General features: G+C 46.8%; 1 protein-coding gene across 1 annotated transcript in view; it reads right to left on the bottom strand.

Moving 5' to 3' along the window:
* The window catches only part of LOC119448918 (MAM and LDL-receptor class A domain-containing protein 2), a 666,053-nt gene that overhangs the window by 637,193 nt on the left and 7,616 nt on the right, over window positions 1–21,244 (bottom strand). The window contains exons 2-4 of the mRNA XM_049666563.1: window positions 15,452–15,583; window positions 14,121–14,374; window positions 5,388–5,475 (exon numbers count right to left, since the gene is read on the bottom strand). Of these exons, the coding sequence (XP_049522520.1) occupies window positions 5,388–5,475; window positions 14,121–14,374; window positions 15,452–15,583 (474 nt within the window). The remainder of the gene's footprint in view (window positions 1–5,387; window positions 5,476–14,120; window positions 14,375–15,451; window positions 15,584–21,244) is intronic.

A 21,244-nucleotide genomic window follows, 5' to 3' on the forward strand; every position in this document is an offset into this window, starting at 1 on the left:
TATGCCAGTCTTATTAATTGCATTTACTTCACTGACGTATTTCCGTCACGGAAATACGTCATAGAACATAATACAAAGAAAGAAACCAGAAGAAAAAGTTCCACAAACATGCAAAATTTGGGAATCGAACCCACGACCTCTCGGTCCGCGACGATAGATCGCCGAGCGTTTAACCCATTGCGCCACAAACGCATTCGCAGAGAGCTACACAGACGCGCCTTATATATCTAACACTCCTCCGTGTACCCGCGCTCTTGCTCGGGGCGGTGCCGCCGCCTACGAGCAGAAAAGAGAAGTACTGCATTATGACACTAAAGCCCGGGATACATGGAGCGAACTTTCTCGACGAACTTCACGCGTCAAGTAACGACGCGGCGACACGACGCAGGATGTTTGCTGTGTTGCAATACATGCGGCGAACGCCGCCGCGCGTTGGCCGCCGTGTTGGCGGCGGTCCCGGCCGCCCGCTTCGAACTGAATTTGGCGTTGTCCTTGTAGAATTCACTTAGTTGGAAGCAAATGACTGCGTAAACGGCTTTCGCTTAGTCTCAGGCCGCTTCGACGACAGAGTATTATGGATAACCTTGAGTAGTTTTCGAGATCGCTTCTCGTTTCGAACGCGTCTAAGCCTAGCGAAAGAAATATCCGATGCCAACGCCATCTATCGGGGAAGTCGGGAGATAGGCATGACGACAGCATGTGGCCTCTGAGATCAGAAGATTTCTGTTGAAGGTTGTTGTAGAGAGCTTGCACTGCTTGTCTGTTTCCTCGCAGATCAGCGGATATGGGATGTACAAATACAACGCGATTCCTGAGAGATCATACTAGGAACTACTCAATCGGTGCAGAGACATGCAGACACGGCAACACCAACGCGATTGCAGACGACGCGAAAAGGCGCGCGCGCGCGAAACACCAGCATGCATTGCGACCGGAACTAGTGCCTCCTGATTGGCTGTCGTCCACCGCTGCGCGCTAGACGCTTCCGGCGGCGGCGTTCGCCCGACGAAAATGTTTGGACAGGCAGATCGGCTGCGGACGGCAAATTTCTTGACGCCGGCCGTCGGACGTTCGCCGCCCGACGAAGTTCTTCGCTCGGACGCCGGTTATTCGCTCCATGTATTCCGGCCTTAACGCGCACCGACAGTGAACGCTTCGGTGGTCTCAGCACTACGACGCCTCGATGCCAGCATTCGAAGGGACGCTGGCATCAAGAAGCACTACCAACGCCACCTAGGTGGCGTTCACCGTACTCAGCACAGCGGAGCGTGGCCTCCGCAATTAGCTCTGAAAATGTTTCTGAAGTTGATCGCGGAGGCTGCAATTACGACGCGCTGTACGCGCTGATTTGACTCGGTGACGATTCAGTTACGTGCTTTGTCTTGCGCGTTGTATTAGTGTGTCAGTTACGTGCTTCGTCTTTCGCGTTGTGCTAGCGTGTGCAGCGTAGTGCAGCTTCCATATGCACGACGGTTGCTCATGGTCATCGACGTTGGTAGTCGTGATGGAGGAGACGTGCCACCAGGCGTCAACGTGGGTGCATCAACGCCTAAGGGCGCTTTAGCCACAAAACACCAATAGACATTATATATCAATGTGCAATAAACATTACACTACTTCTGTGAAGACACGTTTCACTTTCGTGTTCTATACCGATTCCTATATAAGAGGGATCAACCACATTTTTTTTCATTCCTGGGCACTCGGTTGTGCTATTGCAGTGGACCACCTGCTCAGCGCACGATGTGGTATGTTAAACTGCCCACACTACTTTAAAATGCTACCCTTCTATTGCCTGTACCTGTAATTTGTGTCAGTTTTCTAATCCATCGTTTTTGGTCAGTGTGGTATTACCTTCTTTTTTTCAAGTTGTGTATTCCCCGATGACTGCTAACAGAATATATTTACAGCATGCTTCAGGTTGCTAGGATATTTCCCAGATGTTGAAAATTTAGACTGTTTGTTAGACGTAATTTTACTCATCCTCTCTGACCTTTGACCTTTACTCGGTCTCTCTTACCTCCGTCTCTCTTACCTTCTTTTAGCTCATGTTTTTTTTTGTCTTCCTCCACTACTTGTCTTGTTCACATGAGTACCAGCACTATAGTTTTGTTGAATAATAGCCAAAACTTTTTTAGTTTTGGTGATAAATAGCGCTGCCTTAGACGAGGACAAAAAAGTAAGATACACACAGTACAAGCACAGAGAACAGACTGCAACACGTAGACGCAGTAGCCCTTCTTATAATACCTAGCGGAGGATTATTAAGCGGAGCTTTATTGGCTCACAAGTGTCGGCGGTGGTGATGGTGTTAGTGTTGTCACGCTGAAAAGTTGGCTGATCCTGGCGAAAGTGCAGAAAGGGTCCAAGCTCAATGGCACATACCAGGGACAAAAAAGAGAAAGAGAGAGACAAAGAGAGAAACAAAGAGAAAAAGAGAAAGAAATAGAGAGAAAGAAAGATATATAGAGAGAAAAAGAGAGAGAAAGAAAGAAAATCACCACGAAAGTCAGATACATTCACGACAAGCTTCGCTTACCCCCATTTTATCGATAGGGGAAGGGCTGGTGATTTTTTTTATTTACTTTGCTGCATGATGATCCTCAAACCTACCCTTAAGCACATGTGTTTCTAAACCTGAAATGATTTTTTGTACAATTTATAGTGGGGAGTGAATATAAACTTTTTCAGTATTGAATATCAATCAGTATCGAATATCGAATCGACTATCGAATATCCAAACGCGAGGCTTGCACTTACAATTTATTTAGCAAAGATTTAGAACTTATATACAGTGCCTGTATCGACTAGTGCTAAAACGAGAGCGAACTTTCCCACAAAGAATCAGTTTTAAACGCAAAAGCTCTAGTTCTTTTTTTTTTTTTTTTTGACAATGCACGAATAGCCTGCCAACAATTAACGTCAGCGCCGGTTTGGAGACAAGCATTTCAAGAAAAATGGCTGCTTTAGAATTATTATTCCCAAACGCTACTTAAATGAATGCCGAAAAAGATCAGAAATTGTGGGGAAAGAACAGCTTCTGAAGGACTATTCTGCCCTAAGCACATGTAAAAGGGCCTGATTCAAGGAAAGTATCACTGCTTGTACCGTAAAAGGTAAAACTGCTAAATGATTGGACAGGACAAAACGGTTAATGACTATTTACAAACAAAAATTACAGGGTGCCATTTAGGCTTTCACCACGAAGCCTAAAGCAAAGCTTGCATTACCCGTGACGTTTATCGATTGCTGCAAACTTTTTTTGTCGTTGTCGCTCTTCTGACGATTTGCGATTCTTTGCGTTGCAGGCGGAGAACATCAACCAGACCTTAACGTTTTTGGTAGCAATACATTTGATTAGATTCGTATACTCGAAAATTCTGCGAAGTTCCTTCTCGACTATGTATACGGATAATCAGTGTGTGGTATTCAATTTCTTTTCGATGCATTTATTCTTTGCCCACCGCTAATAATTTGTTAGGTTATATAGCATTGGAATGGAAATTAAGCTTCACATGCTCTTACATTTCCTCCTTCAATATGTCCGGCCCTGCTTCAAATGTTTCGTGCAATTTCTGCAAGCGTAATTGTGTAAAGAACCTGTAATTGCACTTCACAATCCTCCGGAATAATATCTTTCAGTACTTTATCAACAATAAAAATAGCTGCTGAGTACATGAAGATCATGCTGGGTACATAGGGAACGTGCTAACTTGTTTACTACGGATACAATTTGTGACTACGCTAAAACTACGGTCAAATTACGGTAAATAAAAAAATACGGTGTCCCCCACTAAGGCATGCCTCATACTTATATCGTCGTTTTGGCTCGTAAAGCTTCAGAATTATTTTTCATGTTAAGTTCATTCTGTCAATTGCGCAATCCAACGATGAATTCGTCTTTCATAACGTTCATATACGGAATTTCATACTGGCATCGCTGCCTCATGATTCGGGCTTTTGGATTTCGTCTGGTGGCGTTTCTTTTTTTTTCGTGTTTTATCGTTTTCGTTTGAATTTTCAGAGGCTGACTGGGACCATGTGTCATTGCCTTGCACTATTTAACATGAGTATTATCAGATGTTTTCGCAGGCTTCTTACGTGTCGGCACGTTTTATTCGCTCAGCTTTTAGATAACCCTTTTGATGCAATCTCTCGAGCGCACCTGCTTGACCTCAGCTCTCACCTCTCCGGCGTCAAAATTCAGCTGCACGTAGTGTGAGGTTATGCCGCAGGAAAGCGGATATTTTGTGAGTATAGAGTAGCCTCGGTTTGCCGTTTTCATGCCAGCAGCTATGGCTTAGTGGCTATGGTGTGGCGCTGCATGCTAAGCACGAGGTCACGGGATCAAATGCCGGCCGTGGCGGCCGCATTTCATACGGGAGCGACATGCAGAAATGCCGGTGTCGCCTGGATTGGGGGCACGTTAAAGATCCTCTGTTGCCCAAAATCGTTGTGACATTAAGGAGACAACAGAGGAGTTGTGATATTAAGTGTAATTAATAATAATAGTTCCCTCCTTTATGCTTTCGCCAAATTTCCTTTGCAATCCGTCCTGTCGGTGTGCCAGAGCGACTATACCAGCACATCTGATCTAGAATTTCTTATGATCGAGAGCAGAGCATTATATAGGATGGCGGCTTACTAACATAGATATAGGAGAGGCAATTAATCTGTGAATGCCACAACTTAAATAAAGAAATGGTCACGCAAATTGAAAACATCGATCAAATTTTGAATAAATGAGTTATGAGTCGTCATTCCAACATGGGCTGTTTCTCTGGGTTGTTATGCAGGCAAAAGGAATAAGATTTCACTAATATCTGCTAGGTCCATCTTATTGTACCATGCACCTTGTACCTACAGCTTAACCTTTACAAATACCTTTCTGTTGCCGTACATTCGTGCACTATTTCGCTAGCACAACACTGATACCAAAGATCAAGGCAGAATTTTACTTTAAACACGCAAGGTGCACAACGCAGACAGACGAGCTACGAACATTGGGTCAAGTACTATAATATACTTTGAGTCGAAGTGATGTTCTCTGCATGCGATGTCAATGCATTCACTACTAATCCATAGCTTTTACTTGCTCCTCTAGAAGGAGAGGTTGCGGTGTTGTAAAATATCAGGCCGATTTCGGAGTAAGACCTAATTTGAAATTGAGAAATTCCCTATATAATATATACACATAATATTAATTTATTAAAAAGCAAATACGCAGACGAGAGCGCTGTTGCGGGACGGGTTAAAGAACGGTAATATGCAGGAGTGGATGTTAGCACGGAAGGTAAAGTGCGCCCAAAGCGAATAAGCAGGAACGCAGCCCACCCGCCGTGGTAACGCAGTGGCTTTCGCGTTACCCGCATACGTGTTTGACTTACCAGTGCATTCCCCGCTTTCCACGCTCAAATCGTCCAGAGCGAACACTCCTCTCTCATCGAGGCTTTGCACGCTGTAGCGGATGATAATCTGTTAGCATTGAGAAAAAGAATACCAACACAGTTACGCAAGTATTCTCTGATTAGCATTTAGAATAACAAATCTGGTCTCGTGTGATAGTTTTTGCCGGCTTACAACTTCCAGTGCCATTTGCCCATACTAAAAAAAAGTCTAATCTTCTCCCGAAACGCGAAGCATTGATAGGAATGGCAAAGTATCAAACTGCTACAAAATGATAAGATTCGTAGTTTTATTGTGTGTATAAAAAGGAGTAAGCATTCGATTTGTTTAAAAATCAAGGCTGTGCTTTGTTTTCCGAGAACAACGATTCAGGTGTGTTGCCGCGATTAAATCATATGCACAATTTTTATCGCCCATTCGTGTTCCGTGGTGTTAAATTCACATGAGCTCCACTGCTCACCTTTACAATGCAGATGTCTCTTTCCATCGCGGCTGTATAATAAAGCGCATATCTACTTCGGCTTAAGCAAGCGTACTGTATTCGTGTTTACAATATTGGGGGACACATCTGTGTGATAAATAAATAATTAGCACCTGCTTGCAATGTAAGGGCTGCAAGAGCAGTTCTCTCTTTTGCGGCCAACACTGGGTTTTATTAAATACGCGAATGAAATACTTAAGGTAGCAAAGTGATGGATAAAGCTTGTAGGTGTTTAGTTAATACTATCAAAGCGTTAGTTGTTTTTAACCATTAACCGTAATTTTCTTGAGGCTGTCTAGCCATTTCTGTGGGCCTATTCCGAAAATAGCGCAGTCAAACACAATGGCAAAAGCCGCACGGTGGTACGATACCACGGTACCATCGTGCAGTGGTACCTGCTGTGCCGGTGGTAGCGGTGGTAGCGGTGGTACCACAGGGAGGTGAGGTGAGGGTTCTTGGATTATTAGAGTTTTAGCTTAGCGCGCGCTATACCATTGCGTGCGCTATAACATAGCGGGTCGTCACTGCGCATGCGCAGAACGCTAAACCACCCATAGCGTATAGCGTACGCACGCTATTTCCCAGATTTGGCATTACCGTATTTGTGTGGTTTACGTAGTTTACGTAAATCATGGCGGCGATCGCCGCTGCCCACTTCGAATTGAATTTGGCGTTGCTTTTGTAGAATTCACTTCTTTCGTAGCAAATGACTGCGTAAACGGCTTTCACTTAGTCTCAGGCAGCTTCGACGATACGTATTATGGATAACCTTGTGGACTTTTTGAGATCGCTTCTCGCTTCGAGCGAAGCAAAGCCTAACAAGGGAAATCGTGATGATGATGAGTTACTGGCATCCCCTTTGAAACGGGGTGGTGACAAATAGTCACCTAGCCTTCTTGATTTATTCAGGTTTGCTATACATGTTTTTCATCTAGCACTTGTGTATAATTTCATTACTTAAGCTTTTTTTCTCCATATCTACACTGTACCGCTACCTATGACTGTAAGAGATAAAATCAGGTCGCATCAATGTCTTCCCTGCTTTTTGTCCCGCAATACTCTAAACGTCTCTTGCTTATCTCGACTGCTCACCGGTCGGCGCTTCCGTTCACTTTAAACCCAATCGCTTCTAGAAGGTGTACGGTACTTACGGGTCTGACTGGGTGATCCCTTCGGATTCCATTAGGATGTGCTGAGTGGTCTCCAGATTTTTCTGCAGCATACACATGCCTCATCTAGTTCCGAATATTTGCTCCGGTATGTTTTGGTCCTTAGGCAACCGGCTCGAGCCTCAAATAGCAAGGCACTGCCCTTTGTGTTATCGTACAGATTTTCCCTTCTAATTTATTTTTCTCATTCTTGTAACTATTAATTCTCCATTTTGTTTCCAATATTTGCATCAAATTCACTTTGAATATTTCTCTCACTTTCCTTCTGATGACTCCTGGTTGTATATTTACAGTTGAAAGTATCCTGTACTTGGTTTCAAACTTTCTTGACCTCTTCCTCCATTGTCTCCACACTTTTCAGGTACAGATACTAGTGCATTTTTGCCGCCCATTTATTTTCATCCATGTTCCTGAGCCTATCTTCAAAACTACTTTTGCTCTGTGCTTCTCTGACTTCAAAAGAGGCCCAACCCATGTCTCCCTGCACTACCTCTTTTGTGGTATTACCGCGGGCTCCCAAAGCCAACCGGCCTACTGATCTTTGGTTAACTTCCAACCCTGACAAGGTATCCAAGTTTAAGCATAGAATGGCATTTGCGAACGCTAACGCTGGCACCATTACTCCTTTCCAGATTCCACGCACCACCTCATACTTACTGTGGCCCCACAGTGCTCTGTGTTTCATCATTGCTGCATTCCGTTTCCCCTTTATTTTCAGATTATCTTGGTGAGTGCGTGAGTAAGTCGTCCCTTCGTTTATGTGCGCTCCGAGGTACTTATATTGCTTGACTATGGGAAGATCAGAAGATCTCGCAGGCCAACTAAAGCTGTAATAAACGTGCGCTGCTTAGCGTACGCTGTACTATAGAGTATAGCGTACGCTATACTATAACTATCTACTACCGCGTTGCAGCTAGCGTTTTGACACGCTATAGTTGCAAAGACACCGACGCTATGATTTGAAACACTGCACCTCTGGTCGCAGAATGCTGCACGGCGTTCCGACTGGTAAGGAAAAATAAGGCAGAGTGGTAAGGGAAGTGCCACTTATGACGCGTATCGCAATGCAATAACACAAATAACAATTTCTCAAAGCATGCAAACAATGTCCTGTTTATCAGCTGGGGTTGGGTCGTTATCATTTTTTGCGAAATAAATTTACACAGACAGGCCAGGTGCATGTGCACCGTCGCCGTCTCTGCGTCTGTGCCGCCTTGCTGTATCGGGTTCAACAGCACATCCGTGGGCCGCGCGTCGGACGTTGAATGTCACGGGATCTGCTGCGGATGCCAAGGCGATTCTGCAAGGGTGTGCCGGCAAGGCTGGTGCGGTACATTACAAAAAATTCACCGACGAATCTGTCGGTGCATTTCTGTCGGAAAATCTGTCTCGTGCGGCATGTTGCAAACGAAAAGTGGCGCGACTGCTTCGCTAATCTGCATGTCGCGAGAGCCAGCGCATGGGTGACACGTGGGCGCAATTCACAGCAGCCGCCGCTGACAAATCTACCAGATGAGGCGCGCTACTCTGGCGCCATCTTGTAGCCATCGTCGCCGCACTACGCTTTTCTTCTCACGCTTTCCCATCCTCACCTTCAATAGCTGAGAGCCAATACCCCACTCCGGTGAATAATGAACGCGCAAATCAATAAACGACGTGCGTCTGCAGTTATGCAATGCAACTGTAGAGGATTGAAAGATAGAGCCGGGACGCTGCAGCAATATATATATAGTACTTGACACCCACCCCGGACGTACTCCTAATTCAAGACGTCAAAGGCCCAGCCAAACTACCGGGATCTGTATCACATCTGGGTCACACAGGCAAATCAACAGCAACTCTCATTCGAAATTCCACTGCGTCCACGCAACACCATTCCCATAGAAGGAGTGCGACTACATGTGCACCCAACTCACCTGTCTCTCCTTCAAGAACAATAAGACCATGCTCATACTCAACATATACCGCCGACCGACTAAGAAGCAGTCAGTAATTGAAGATACCATCAAAGCCGCACTTCAAATTGTTGGTGATTCCTCAACCCTCATCTTAGGGAACTTAAACGCAGCTCTTCAATTCCGGAGAACGCTTTCCACCTGGAAGACATGGCACATGCTTCGATACCCGATTGACCCGCTCAAAAGCAAAGGCGCAAGCAGCCGCTACTATGACCCTCCACTGCTACTACGGCACCGAGGAAGACCTCATGCAAGACCTCCCAACCAAATACCTCTAGGTTGGGAAAGGAGCTCTCCCTTTACCATACTCGGGGACGCCCAACCCTTCCTCGACCGGGACATCCAACTACACTACGGCGTGCCTCATAATCAGAACTGGTTTTGGCACGTAAAACCCCAGAAAGATTACATGAGGTTCGAGCAGCTATCGCTGAAAGCAAGCGAGCTAGTGCACCTGGCGAAGACAAATCAGCTACAAACTACTTGCAAACCTAAACGACACGGCTATGGAAAACTTCACAGTATATTTCAACTCCTGTTGGCGCTCAGGCCAACTCCTGTTACCTGGAAGTCAGCAGAAGTTCGGATGATCCCCAAACCAGGCAAATGTCCCCATCTGCACAACCTCAGGCCCATAAATCTTACGCCTTGAGTGGACAAGATTGCAGAACGTATCATACTTCTGAGGCTCTAACACCACCTGTACCACACATGCCAACGTCAAACACCATGTACGGATTCCGAAAGCACTTTGGCACACAAGATATGTTGACTCAACTTAAGGAAGACATCCTTGTTCCAGCCTCCCGCCACTCCCCAAGTGGCATCGTCGCGTTGGACTTAAAGGGGGCTTTCGACAACGTGGCGGACGCTGCAGTCCTACAACACCTGGCAGGAATGGGATGCCGTCAAAGATAACATGAATATTTTGCGGACTTCTCTCGAACCTCTTGGGCAGTGCTCAGAGATGCAGACGTCTCTTCAGACCCCATTGACATGGGAGACAGGGGAAACCCCTCAGGGGTCAGTACTATCCCCTTTCTTGTTCAATCTAAGTCTACTCGAACCTCCCAGCTTACTTATTGAAGTTCCCCACATAAAGCGGCTTGTACGTTGATGACATTACAATTTCGACTGGCTCTGCCTCATTCACCTGCCTTCAAGAAAGGCTTCGATAAGCAGCCGATAGAGTTTCCTAAGAGGCCCAGGAATGCGGCCTTTTCTCTACGCTGCAAAAATCAGAGCTCCTACTAGTCAGGAGAAAAGGTACAGCCAAGGACAGCAGTGACATTCAATTCAACTGGACGGCCACACGATTCACACATGCAAAGACCGCCTGAAATTCAAGTGGACACCAAAAACACCACGCTAGTGAGCCACCTGAAGCACTCAGTGAAGCAAGGCACTCCTATGATCCGATGAATCTCCAACAGATAGCGTGGCATGAAGGAGCAGGACATATTCCGACTCGTGCAAGCGTTCGTCCTATCCCGGATAACATACGTGGCCTCTTACACAGTTGTACTAGGACATAAATAGAAAAAGTTGACAATCTTCAGAAATGCCTTCAAGCAAGCCCTAGAGCTATCAATGGGTATCTGAACGGCCCCCCTGCTCAAACTCGGCCTTCACAAGGCGGCCGAAGAACTTATTGAGGCACATCTCGCAGGACACCAACTACGACTGCACTTGTCTCCTACGTTGCGACGACTCCTAGTAACATAGGACATGCGTAAGGGCGCCAGCAACCACAAATGCTCCCCCCGGAAGTCAGACAACATCTACGCCCCAAACCTCCCCAAAATTATGTACCTAGACCATCATGAAAGAAGCAGAAAAGCCAGAGTCAAGGCACTCAACAAAAGGGATTCCAAGAACTCTACAGCAGTTTGCACTCATGCGGCCCCATACCATCGACACAGGGGAGCCGTAGCCGCAGTGACCACCTCAAGAGACCAACCTCTGACCAGTATCGCAATCAAGACTGACCCCATCCAGGAAGCGCAAGTAGCCATCGCCTTGGTCATAACCCACACCACCGCCCATACGGCCATCGACGACTTCCAAGCGGAGTGTAAAAGCTGCGCAGCTGGCACAGTTGCTCTAACAGCGCTTTTCTTCGTCAGCGAAACCCCTTCCTCTCGTACGGTAACAATCGTGTATACCTCTGGCCACACATGCACTCCAGGACTACGACACTGTTTAGGCCCTAGTCAGTGCTCTCACCAACCGGGCCGCGAAGGAGGATCCCTATCCCACCCCGATTGTAACCTACTCGGAAATCACGCAATATTACAAACTACGGAGGAGGACCTTCATCCTTTCCCAGCCCAATTTATCCGTACGGGAGGAAACCACATTACAGAGACTTCAAATTAACACGTTTTTTTCTCCCTGTACTCTTCTCTACACAAAACTCCCCGGTGTGTAGGTTTTGTGGTAAATCAGGCAAACTCTGCCCCATCCTATGGGAGTGTGATCAAAACCCTGACCTATCTGCAGTCCCCGACTTTTGGAGTGAGCTGTGGGAGAATGTGTTGTCTAACGCATGCCACATTGACCAGTCCAACTTAGTCGACCGAGCAGCCTGCGCCAGAATTGCCAATGGACTACCGTACCACCCCACAATTCATTTTCGTTATTTTGCACGATAAAATATTTCTGTCTCTCATTCTCTCTCCAGTGACTGTGTCTTCCACGAGAGGCGCAGCGACTGAAGGACAGCGTCTCAAAATGCTCGCTGTCAGAAGCAAAAATGCGAGAACGCTTCCTTAAGACCGCGCCACCCCGCGGTATCGCATGGTACCACCGGTGCCACCGCAACCACGGTACAATCTTTACCAGTGTGTTAGACTGCATTATCCTTGGTATTGTCCCACGGAAACAAGCTAGACAGGTGTGAGAAGTCCCGGTTGCTTAACAAAGAACGCTAGACGCATTTAAAAGGTTTAGGAATTGCTGGCCTATATTGCATTTTTCATAGGTGGTAACCGCGGGCAATTCTGGCAGTCAACAATACCCCTATCTCCATATACGTTGTAAGCGAGTACAGATTCAATCATGCATAAATAATGACGCGAAGAAAGCTGCCCACTACAGGCACAAGATCGCCAGAGTGAAGACCACGAAGGGCGCAGGACGAAGAACGAAGGACGTGTGCGCGTCTTCCTTCTGATTGTTATTTCAAACTACCCGGTTCTTGGCCAATCCCCCAGAGTGGGTATGTGCCAGTAACTTCAAGGCTCTACATCTACATCTACATCTACGTGTGCGCGCGATCTCTTTAGTGTCGGCCATCATTAAAGAAGGCTGTTCTCATTCGGGGAGTTCGAATTAATTATCTTCGTGACAATATACGCATTCAAGCACATACGGCACTTCTGAAAGTTTTTGAAACCATCATGCGCGTAGGAGAACTTCGAGGCTGCGCATTGTGCACCAGTGCGTCTCGTCGAGCACATCCGTGAGCCTGCATATATTTCATGTCAGATAACGTACTAGAATCACTACAAATCGGATTACGCTTCCTCTGGGCGAAAAATTATAGCAGCATTGGGCTTTGGATCATGCTCCTCTAGCGTAACTGCATATATGTTTTGGGCATCAGGTGAGAAAACGATGACTGCCGGCTGAACATTTCCGGCAACTACGCTGAAGCTCCAGTAGTGAAACTGCCGGCCGTGGGCAAGCCCAACACAAGCCGTAACAATAGCGTACCTGAGCGGAATACGAAACATTGTCCACTTCCTTCTTTCTTTATTTATCCGGCGCGCTTCCCCGTTTTATGCACGGCGATAACGTGAGATATACGGAGAGATCCGTTTCGTCTTTCTTAGCAATTGATTGCGGATCCGATCGCGACTCAAGAAACGCTGCTCAACTTACGCACACTAACCTATCATCTCAAATGAGCCCGCCTCACGACGCCCTATACGTTACTTCTGAAACTGTGCTCATCTTACAGGCAGCTTGTAGTACGTTAAATGACGAAGTCCATGCGAAGGCCGTGGTTTGCGGCCGTTCAAGTTGTCAGAATACCACGCAGGTATATCTGCCTAATTTCCTGCAAAATGAACCTGTCCCTCACACGAATTCAACTTTGGTCCTTTATAGAATACCCGCTGCGGTAGCACACTGGCTGCGGCGTTAAATAAATGTCATTCTAGGGTCCCACGTGCCAAAACCACGCTATCATTATGAGGCATGCCGTAGTGGTTGAGTCACGATTAATTTTGACCATCTCACGTTCTTTGACTCGAAACCAATGCACGATACACGGGCGTTACTGCATTTTGCCCCCGTCGAAGTGCGGCCACCGGGGGCCGGGATTTCATCCTACGACTTCGGGCTTAGGAGCGCGACGCTAAAGCCACTATGCCACCTCGGCGGATGGATGCGGCGTCGCACAGCACACCTAGAGTTCATGGGTACCATCCCGGTCCCCGCGGCTGCATTCAGATGGGAGTGTAATGCAAAAACGGTCGTGTACGATTCGGGACCGATTGGAGGTGGACAAAGGTACTACTACTACCACTACTACTACTACTACTACTACTATTACTACTACTACTACTACTAGTAATACTACTACTACTACTTCTACTACTACTACTACTACTACTACTACTAATAATAATAATAATAATAATAATAATAATAACAATATTAATAATATCAAAAAATTTTACTTCCCATCACCTTTACATGATGGCGGAACAGGCAGTAAAAACCGCTGAAGAAATCGACAGCTTGAGCGCGCCTGCTATTGAAGTCCACCACTACAGCGTGCTTCCTACTTAGATGGTGGTTGTCGCACCTAAAACACAATTTATTTATTTATTTATTTATTTATTTATTTATTTATTTATTTGTGCACATATTTATTTACGTACTTGCTTACTTATTACAGAATTGTAGCTACGGCTCTTATAGCTACGGTTCTGAGAAAAGTGTTTATAAAAGGCGGAATCCAGAATCTGTCCAGCTTCGTATATAACGCTTCTCCCTGACTGAGCGTATCAACCACGTCAAACAGGGCTGCGTACGTCGGCTTGCAAAGCACTCGGTAATACCGCAAGTATAGAAGTTCACAAACTCAACACAAACCTCAAACTTCTCGGCGACTTTCTCCGAGTACCGCACTCTCTGCCAGCGACCAAACATATCCGGCTGAGTGGTGTAAATTGTTTCTTGTAGCTTAATCGCGTGATCCAGTTTGAACACCGCACTTGCATCTTGCGTGCCCGACTGGTGGTACCAGGCAGTGAAGCAGAATGGCCCCTGAACTTTTCGGGTGAGTTCAGCCCTGGAAAGCCCGTCTCTTATTCTTCCTCTCGATGCGTAAGCGCTCCAGCCGTTCGCTGCATGCGAAGTGAGAAAAAAAAAGTGCGATCACTTATTGCGACTTCTATAAGCGAAAATATATTTATACTTGAACAAACTTATGAAAGTTCATTTGAACGATGTTTAAAGAACACAAAGTAGTGCTGAGCAAGACAGTGCGTTGTAAATCTATATAAAAATATCAGCCAATCACCTAATGCCAACAACGCTCACGACGACTATAGTGGGTGGTTTCCTGATTTTTAAGGCCACACGATAGGAAAAGCGGCAAAAGTACGCCTTTCTATTGGCTCTTTTCATGCATTTTGCAATGGAACTTTGTGCAGCCTACGTTGAGAGCTTTAGAAGACGCGGTTTAAGTGAAGGCCAATTGCGATATAAATTTTTTGGTCCTCAAAAAAACCAAAAAGACTATAGTAAACAATATTTCGGCAATCCAATATCTAGTGGATCTCTAAGTACTATACCAGCAATTAACGAAAGTGCCATAGTTTCTCGCCATATACCCATTTCGATCAGCGCTGACCACGAGTCAACCCTTCTCTCTCGCCACATAACCTTAAATTTGCAGTTTGAACGTGTGGTACTTCAGATCGCTGCACGTTTTCTTGTTAGGCTTACAAGTTTATGTTTACGTTTTTGGTTGTTTGAAATCTAAATAACAGCTTCGCTTCAAAATGGGTGTCGCTAGATACGTGTGGACTTTATTTAGAAACCTATTAAGGTCCTACACATTGCGCAATAATAATTGTTTAATCTTTTGCAGCACATGTTTGCTAATGTGAATATGGCGGAATTGTAGAAGTTTAAAGGAACACGTATGTAGATTTCAAAAAAGCGGCACAACGCCTCAAATCCGAGCCTAATTGCGCCATTAGCTCTGCGAAACCAGCAAGTCACTGACGGAGCCGAAATTTGTCATGTGAAGCCGTTACCACGAAACTCCTTTTAATTCTCAACCCGCGAAAAAAAAAACGCTCAGTAAGTCCGAGACCAAGGTAATAACACAATATACGATAGGACACTAGAATTCCATCATTTGCATCCGAGGGCGCACATCAGTGAACGGGATAATTTGCAATACTTTTCCGTACCAGTCTTGAGCGTATGGTCGTAGGCTGGTCCGATTTTCACAGTGGCCACCTGGCGCGCTTCAAAGCAGGCCTCTCGGCGGCAGTCCGTCGACACCCATTCAGGACAGATGCCGTTCTCGAAGGTGCAAGTGTCTGTGAATCGGAGAAAGAGTGCAATTGGTTCCGCATAGGTTACTTCGAGTTAATTGTATTTCGTGTGCTAGTGGAGTAACGTTTGGCGTTGCAATGAAGTAAAACGTCTAATTTAATGGGTTTGAAGACGATAATGATGAAGCGTCCGTAGTGGTTTGAAAGCATGTCTAATGGTGCTATAATGTTGCTATGACAATTAGGCAGATTCTCTGGGCATGTTAACCCCGTCGGCGCCGCCATGGTGCGGTCCCGCTGTCAACGGCGCATGCGCGGCTCAGGCGCGGACAGTTAGAGAGTCTCCAAAGATGCGGAGTGCCTTTTGCTGCTACAACGATGAAGAGAAGTAGACTAGAGCACTGCAAGGGCTCGGGCTTACCCAAAAGCCCGGGCCCGGCCCGCCCCGTGGGCCGGGTCGGGCTGGGTAGGGCCGTTTTTTCACGAGCTCGGGCCGGGCTCGGGCACGGAATGTCCTTTTTGACCCGGGACCGGGCAGGGCTCAGGAAATTTGACCCGGACCCGGACTTTCTGGTGGTGTGCACGTAACGTGCAGCGAATTATCCTCGCGCGTCACTACTCTGAAAAAGCTGTTGCCCCGGCGCAGCTGGAAGCTAGCAGTGCTACTCCTGTGTACTTCCCTTTTCTTCTTCCGTCGTATTTTGCGCTGTTTGAACAGAATGTAAAAGTCCAGACAGACCGAAGTCACCTCAACCCAAAGGATGCCATTGTATTCCCCACCTGAATCAATGTAATTAATGCTTTCAGCGCGGTGCAAGCGCCTTCGCGACCTGCTGATTCTTCAAAAGCGAATTGGTAAAACGATGACTGGTTAGATAAGATAATTCCTCACGCAGCTGAAGTAGTCCTCTCGTGCGCCATTACAGAGCGACGCCCGCAGTGCCGGTGGCAGCACTGCGAATCCCGCCAGAGTAGTGCGCCTCGCGAGTACCGCTCGCTGCCGTCTCAAGGCACCCTACACGCGAGCGCGGTGAAGTGCCTAATAGCTGCGAGGGCTTTGTTTACGCTGCGTAGTTTGAGCTGCCTCACGTGTTCTTTCACGCCAAGATACTTAGCACACCGTATACTTAGCACATACTAGCGTAGACATAGCACACCGTTTTAAACTGGGAGGCCTCATTCAAAATTCAATTTTCATGCAGAAGAGGGATTGATTTTCTTACATTTTATGTATGCCCCCAAACATTGAGAAAGTTGTTGTAAACAAAATTATCTTCCTATCATCATTAGTTTGGGAGTTACACAGTTTTCCAACCCATACGCGCGTATTGCGAAGCCGAAACCACGTTGCATTGGTTCCTAAAATCAGTACTGTTTCTTTTATACGAATATAATTCAAAATAGTTTATTCATTTGATGTTGTCTGTAACAATAACAGGTATTTTCCTCTGTATCCGCTATGTCCTTATGAATGAGAAGTCCTACTCTCTATTCCTTATCTGCAAGAGCTCTGTAGCAGATGGCGTGGCCATTATTCAGCACTGTATAAGCCTCACCAGTTTTCTAACCTCACTAAGGCCAATAATATCCCAGGCAATGTTGGATAATTCCTCAAAGAACCCTGCTAAGGTAGCCTCACTCGAGAGGGTTCTCGTTTAAAGCGTTGCCAGATTCAGTTTCCAGTGGCGGCCTGTCCAGATCCAGATATTCTTCGCACCCTCTGCCACGTCACAGGTCTCACCGCCGCCTTGTTTTGGTGCTGCGTAGCCGCGGGTGTCCGGCGGCCATGAAATAATTGCAATAGTCATGAGGGAGCTCGTGGCTTAATACTGCACCAGGGAGGCCCATTGCTGTTCTGGTGAAGGAGTGCATTTCTTGAAGCTTAGTGGGCCTTCCTAATTAGTGGGCACCTGGACTAGTATGGCCCCCCTGGCTTTCGGAAATCTTTTTGTGCCTGTGTCAGGCGCCACTTACAAGCCTGAAAATGTAGTGGACGGGACGAGGATTCGGACTTCCAACCTTTAGATTAGAAGCCCGGTGTTCTACCTCTGCTCGATGACGCCACGCAGTAGTATGGTAGTGTGGGCACACAATTTCAGCAATGCAGGCTTCACGCATGACATTAAAAAAGCGTTGTTGACTATACTAGAATGCCCAGAAGCGACATTTAAACATGGATTAACTGAGCTCGGTGAATATGGCCAGCACACATGTGTCTCTAGATCTAGAACCTGCATCTTACTACAATTAATTGGTGGCCTCGCATGTGAAGCGCAAACCATGGCCCTTTTCTTTAAACAACCTTGAAACGTTAAACATCACCATGGTGCCGTTCATACTCTCGACAAAAACGAAATATCCTCGACATATCAGAACACTTCCGTAACCACGCCTGTAAGCTATAACTCAAGATCACCTGCCAAGCTAGCTTAAAGAAATATTACTGAGCACAGGTGCCACCGTTATACCAATAAAAATACTGGAATTTGGTAAGGTCATACAGACCGCTTCCGACCGTAACAAATATAAAGTTGAGATAAAACGACAGAGTTGTTCCCGGAAAACTTTTCCCGGTAGATGCCTTCTTTCGGTAGATACTCGGGACAGTCACAGGCGGTCCACACAATTTAGGCAACAGCGGCACACCACAAGGTTCGGTATTGTCCCCACTCCTCTTTAACATTGCCATGCACAGGCTCTCGGAGGAATTGGCCAAAATCCCGAGCTTGGGGCACGTCATATACGCTGACGATATCACAGTGTGGGTCCCCAGGGGGTCACTCGCTGCACTAGAGCAGACACTACAGGCAGCCGTAGACACCACAGAATCCTTCCTTAAGGGCACCGGACTCAGGCTATCACCTAGTAAATCTGAGCTGCTGCTCTTTGTAAAGGGGAGACAGGGTGTAAGGAACCTTGCGCCTTTAGAACCTCGGCCAATTAAAGATGACAGACAACACAGGACGGGTCATACAAAGAGTAGACACAATAAAATTCTGGGTCTTCTCATTGACGCAAGGAGCTGTAATGCTACGGCTCTAAACCGTCTCACAGGGCAGGCCAACAATACTTTAAGGCTCCTGGGCAGGGTCTCAAATCGAAATGCCGGTCTCAAGGAGGACAATCTCATCAGAGCATATCAGGCATTCTTCATCAGTCATGTCACGTACATTGCATGATACCTGAACTGGGGGAAAGGAGAGAAGGCTAAGCTGAACGCACTTATATGCTCCGGACTCAAAAGGGCTTTGGGGCTCCCGCACGGAACGAGTACCAAAGACCTCAACAAGTTAGGACTTCACAACACCATAGATGAGCTCATTGAGGCCCATTCGATGTCACAAATTGCAAGACTATCCAACACTAAGTCAGGGCCCAAAATTCTAGATGAAGTCGGAATTCTGCCTCCGAGGAGGAGACGTCTCTAAACTCAAAGTACCCAAAGAGATGGAGACACAATTACTTGTGGACCCCATACCTAGAAATATTCATCCTGTCCACAACAAGGGCAGAAGGGACGCCAAGGCCAAATGCTTTCTGGGTAAATTGCGCAAACAACAAAGCTCAGCTCTTTTTGTCGATGCAACTAGTTATGGATCGGGCAACCGCTACGCTATTGCCGTGGTCGATGAGAACGGTAAATTAATAAGCGCGGCGTCACTAAGAACGAGCTCAATTCATGCCGCCGAAGAAGCAAGCATAGCACTTGCAATTACAAGTGAGGAGAAGCTCCACGATTTTCTCCGATTCCCGTACAGCTATTAGAAACTACTCCGCCGGCTTCGTCTCTAAGGAAGCACACAAGTTACTTATACACAGTATTAATACTCATAATTATGAGCAACTGGATAGCTCACACCTAGTCGGGTTTCCGGCTCATCAGGACCACTCGGTCAGCCCCAGTGGCTGCAATCCTAACGAGCAAGCTCACTCTGCTGTGCGAGATCTCACATGCCACGCGTCAGATCAGGAACTGCTCCAGGATGACTGCGGCTCCTACAAAGACTCACTTAGTACTTTTCACGAGATCACCTCACACTATAGGGACGGCAGGAGGTTTTTTCCTCCCCCCATCAGAAGCTGAACAGAGCTCAGGCAGTCACATTAAGAATGCTTCAAACTAAATCTTATCCTACACCTTTTGTGCTTAACAAAATTGACCAGGAGTTTCCCGCGGAATGTAAAAGTTGTGGACACACTCCGTGTCTATTTGATCATATGTTCTGGCTGTGCCCCCACCAAAGGGCTTCGGACCTCAACAGTGAGGAGGACTGGAGTCGACGGATATCCAGCGAATTCCTCCAAGATCAACTCCTGGCCGTCCGGAGAGCTCACGACATCGGGAAAGCCTTTGGCGTACCGGTGCCTACGTGGGCGGAGCCACCGACTCAGCCTGGGGCTTTTGCCCTCGGGTCCTAGTTTCTCTGGACCAAAACAAAGTTCTTTCCATGCCATGCCAGATACCTTCTTGGAGCTATTGTCCTTAATGGTTCGCGAGAGAGAGAATAAACATCTTTATTTTGTAAATACTGCTTTGGAGAGGCGTCCTCATTCCAGAATTCCTTGAGCTCGGGCCTCATCCTGGGCCCTCGCAATCAGCCGTTGCTGATCTTCGAGGTCGGAGCTGGCCAAGGCTCTCTCCTAAAGCTCGTTGGTGTGGTAAGGGTTCGGAGGATTGAGTGGTGCCTCTCTGCTGCCCCCTACTATGTGCCTGAGGGACCCAGGCTCTGCGCAGAAGCGGTATTGCGGAGAGAATTGTGTAGGGGCTATGAGGTGGTTTCTGGTTGGGTGGGGGAATGTATTAAATTGTATAGCTCGGAGGAATCGCTCCTGCTCTCTAGGTAGTGACTTGTGTGGGGGTGCGTATGTTCTGCGGGTTAGCTTGTGGTGTTCTGTGATGTCTTGGTACGAGACTAGAGGGTGCATGCGCTCGGGTTCAGATTCCTCGGTGTCGGCTCGGTGGATCAAATCTTGAGCCACGTGGTTGGCGACCTCGTTGCTAGGCAAGCCGTGATGAGCTGGCGCCCAGATGATCATGACTGACATGGTCGGCGGCTTTTGATTGATGATCTTGAGCGTAGTGGCATGAATTTTGCCGCTAGCGAAGTTGCGGCACGCCTGTTGGGAGTCGGTCACTATGACTTCAATCTGTGTTTGGGAGAGCGCGAGGGCTATGGCCGTTTAATGGTTCGTGAAAGCAATCCACGATGCATTGGTGAAATTGTATGCTACTCAGCCGCCGCCGTCAGATTTTATCGCAATGCCGCATGTATGCTTACTTGATTTTAGGTACTTTGGGTTCAAGATGCAGTGTTGTTAAATTTTTGCTTGCACTTTTTTGTGTGGTTTTCATGCAATAAAGAAAAAAGGAAGCTGTTGTGAAAAGGTGATGTGCACCTGAACTCGATGCTGTAACAATTAAGCTACAGCCGCAAGGTAGAGCACTCACTCCAATGCCCTGAGGTTCTTAGTTCGAGCCCATGTAAATTCGTCAACTTTTTCATTGCTATACTCTCGCTTCCGACGCTTCGATCGTGATGTTACTAGGGGCTTTGAGGTTACACAAAACTCCGATGGTACAGGGATATTCGCGTACCGAGATACTAAGTGCATACCGCAGTAAAACTATATCCCGAAACCACTGCACTCATACTTTACAGGCCGTGCGAGATAATTAATCACCGACCGGTCTTATGCAGGTTTTGC

The sequence above is a fragment of the Dermacentor silvarum genome, chromosome 4 (genome assembly GCF_013339745.2).
Source record: "Dermacentor silvarum isolate Dsil-2018 chromosome 4, BIME_Dsil_1.4, whole genome shotgun sequence".
Taxonomy (NCBI): domain Eukaryota; kingdom Metazoa; phylum Arthropoda; class Arachnida; order Ixodida; family Ixodidae; genus Dermacentor; species Dermacentor silvarum.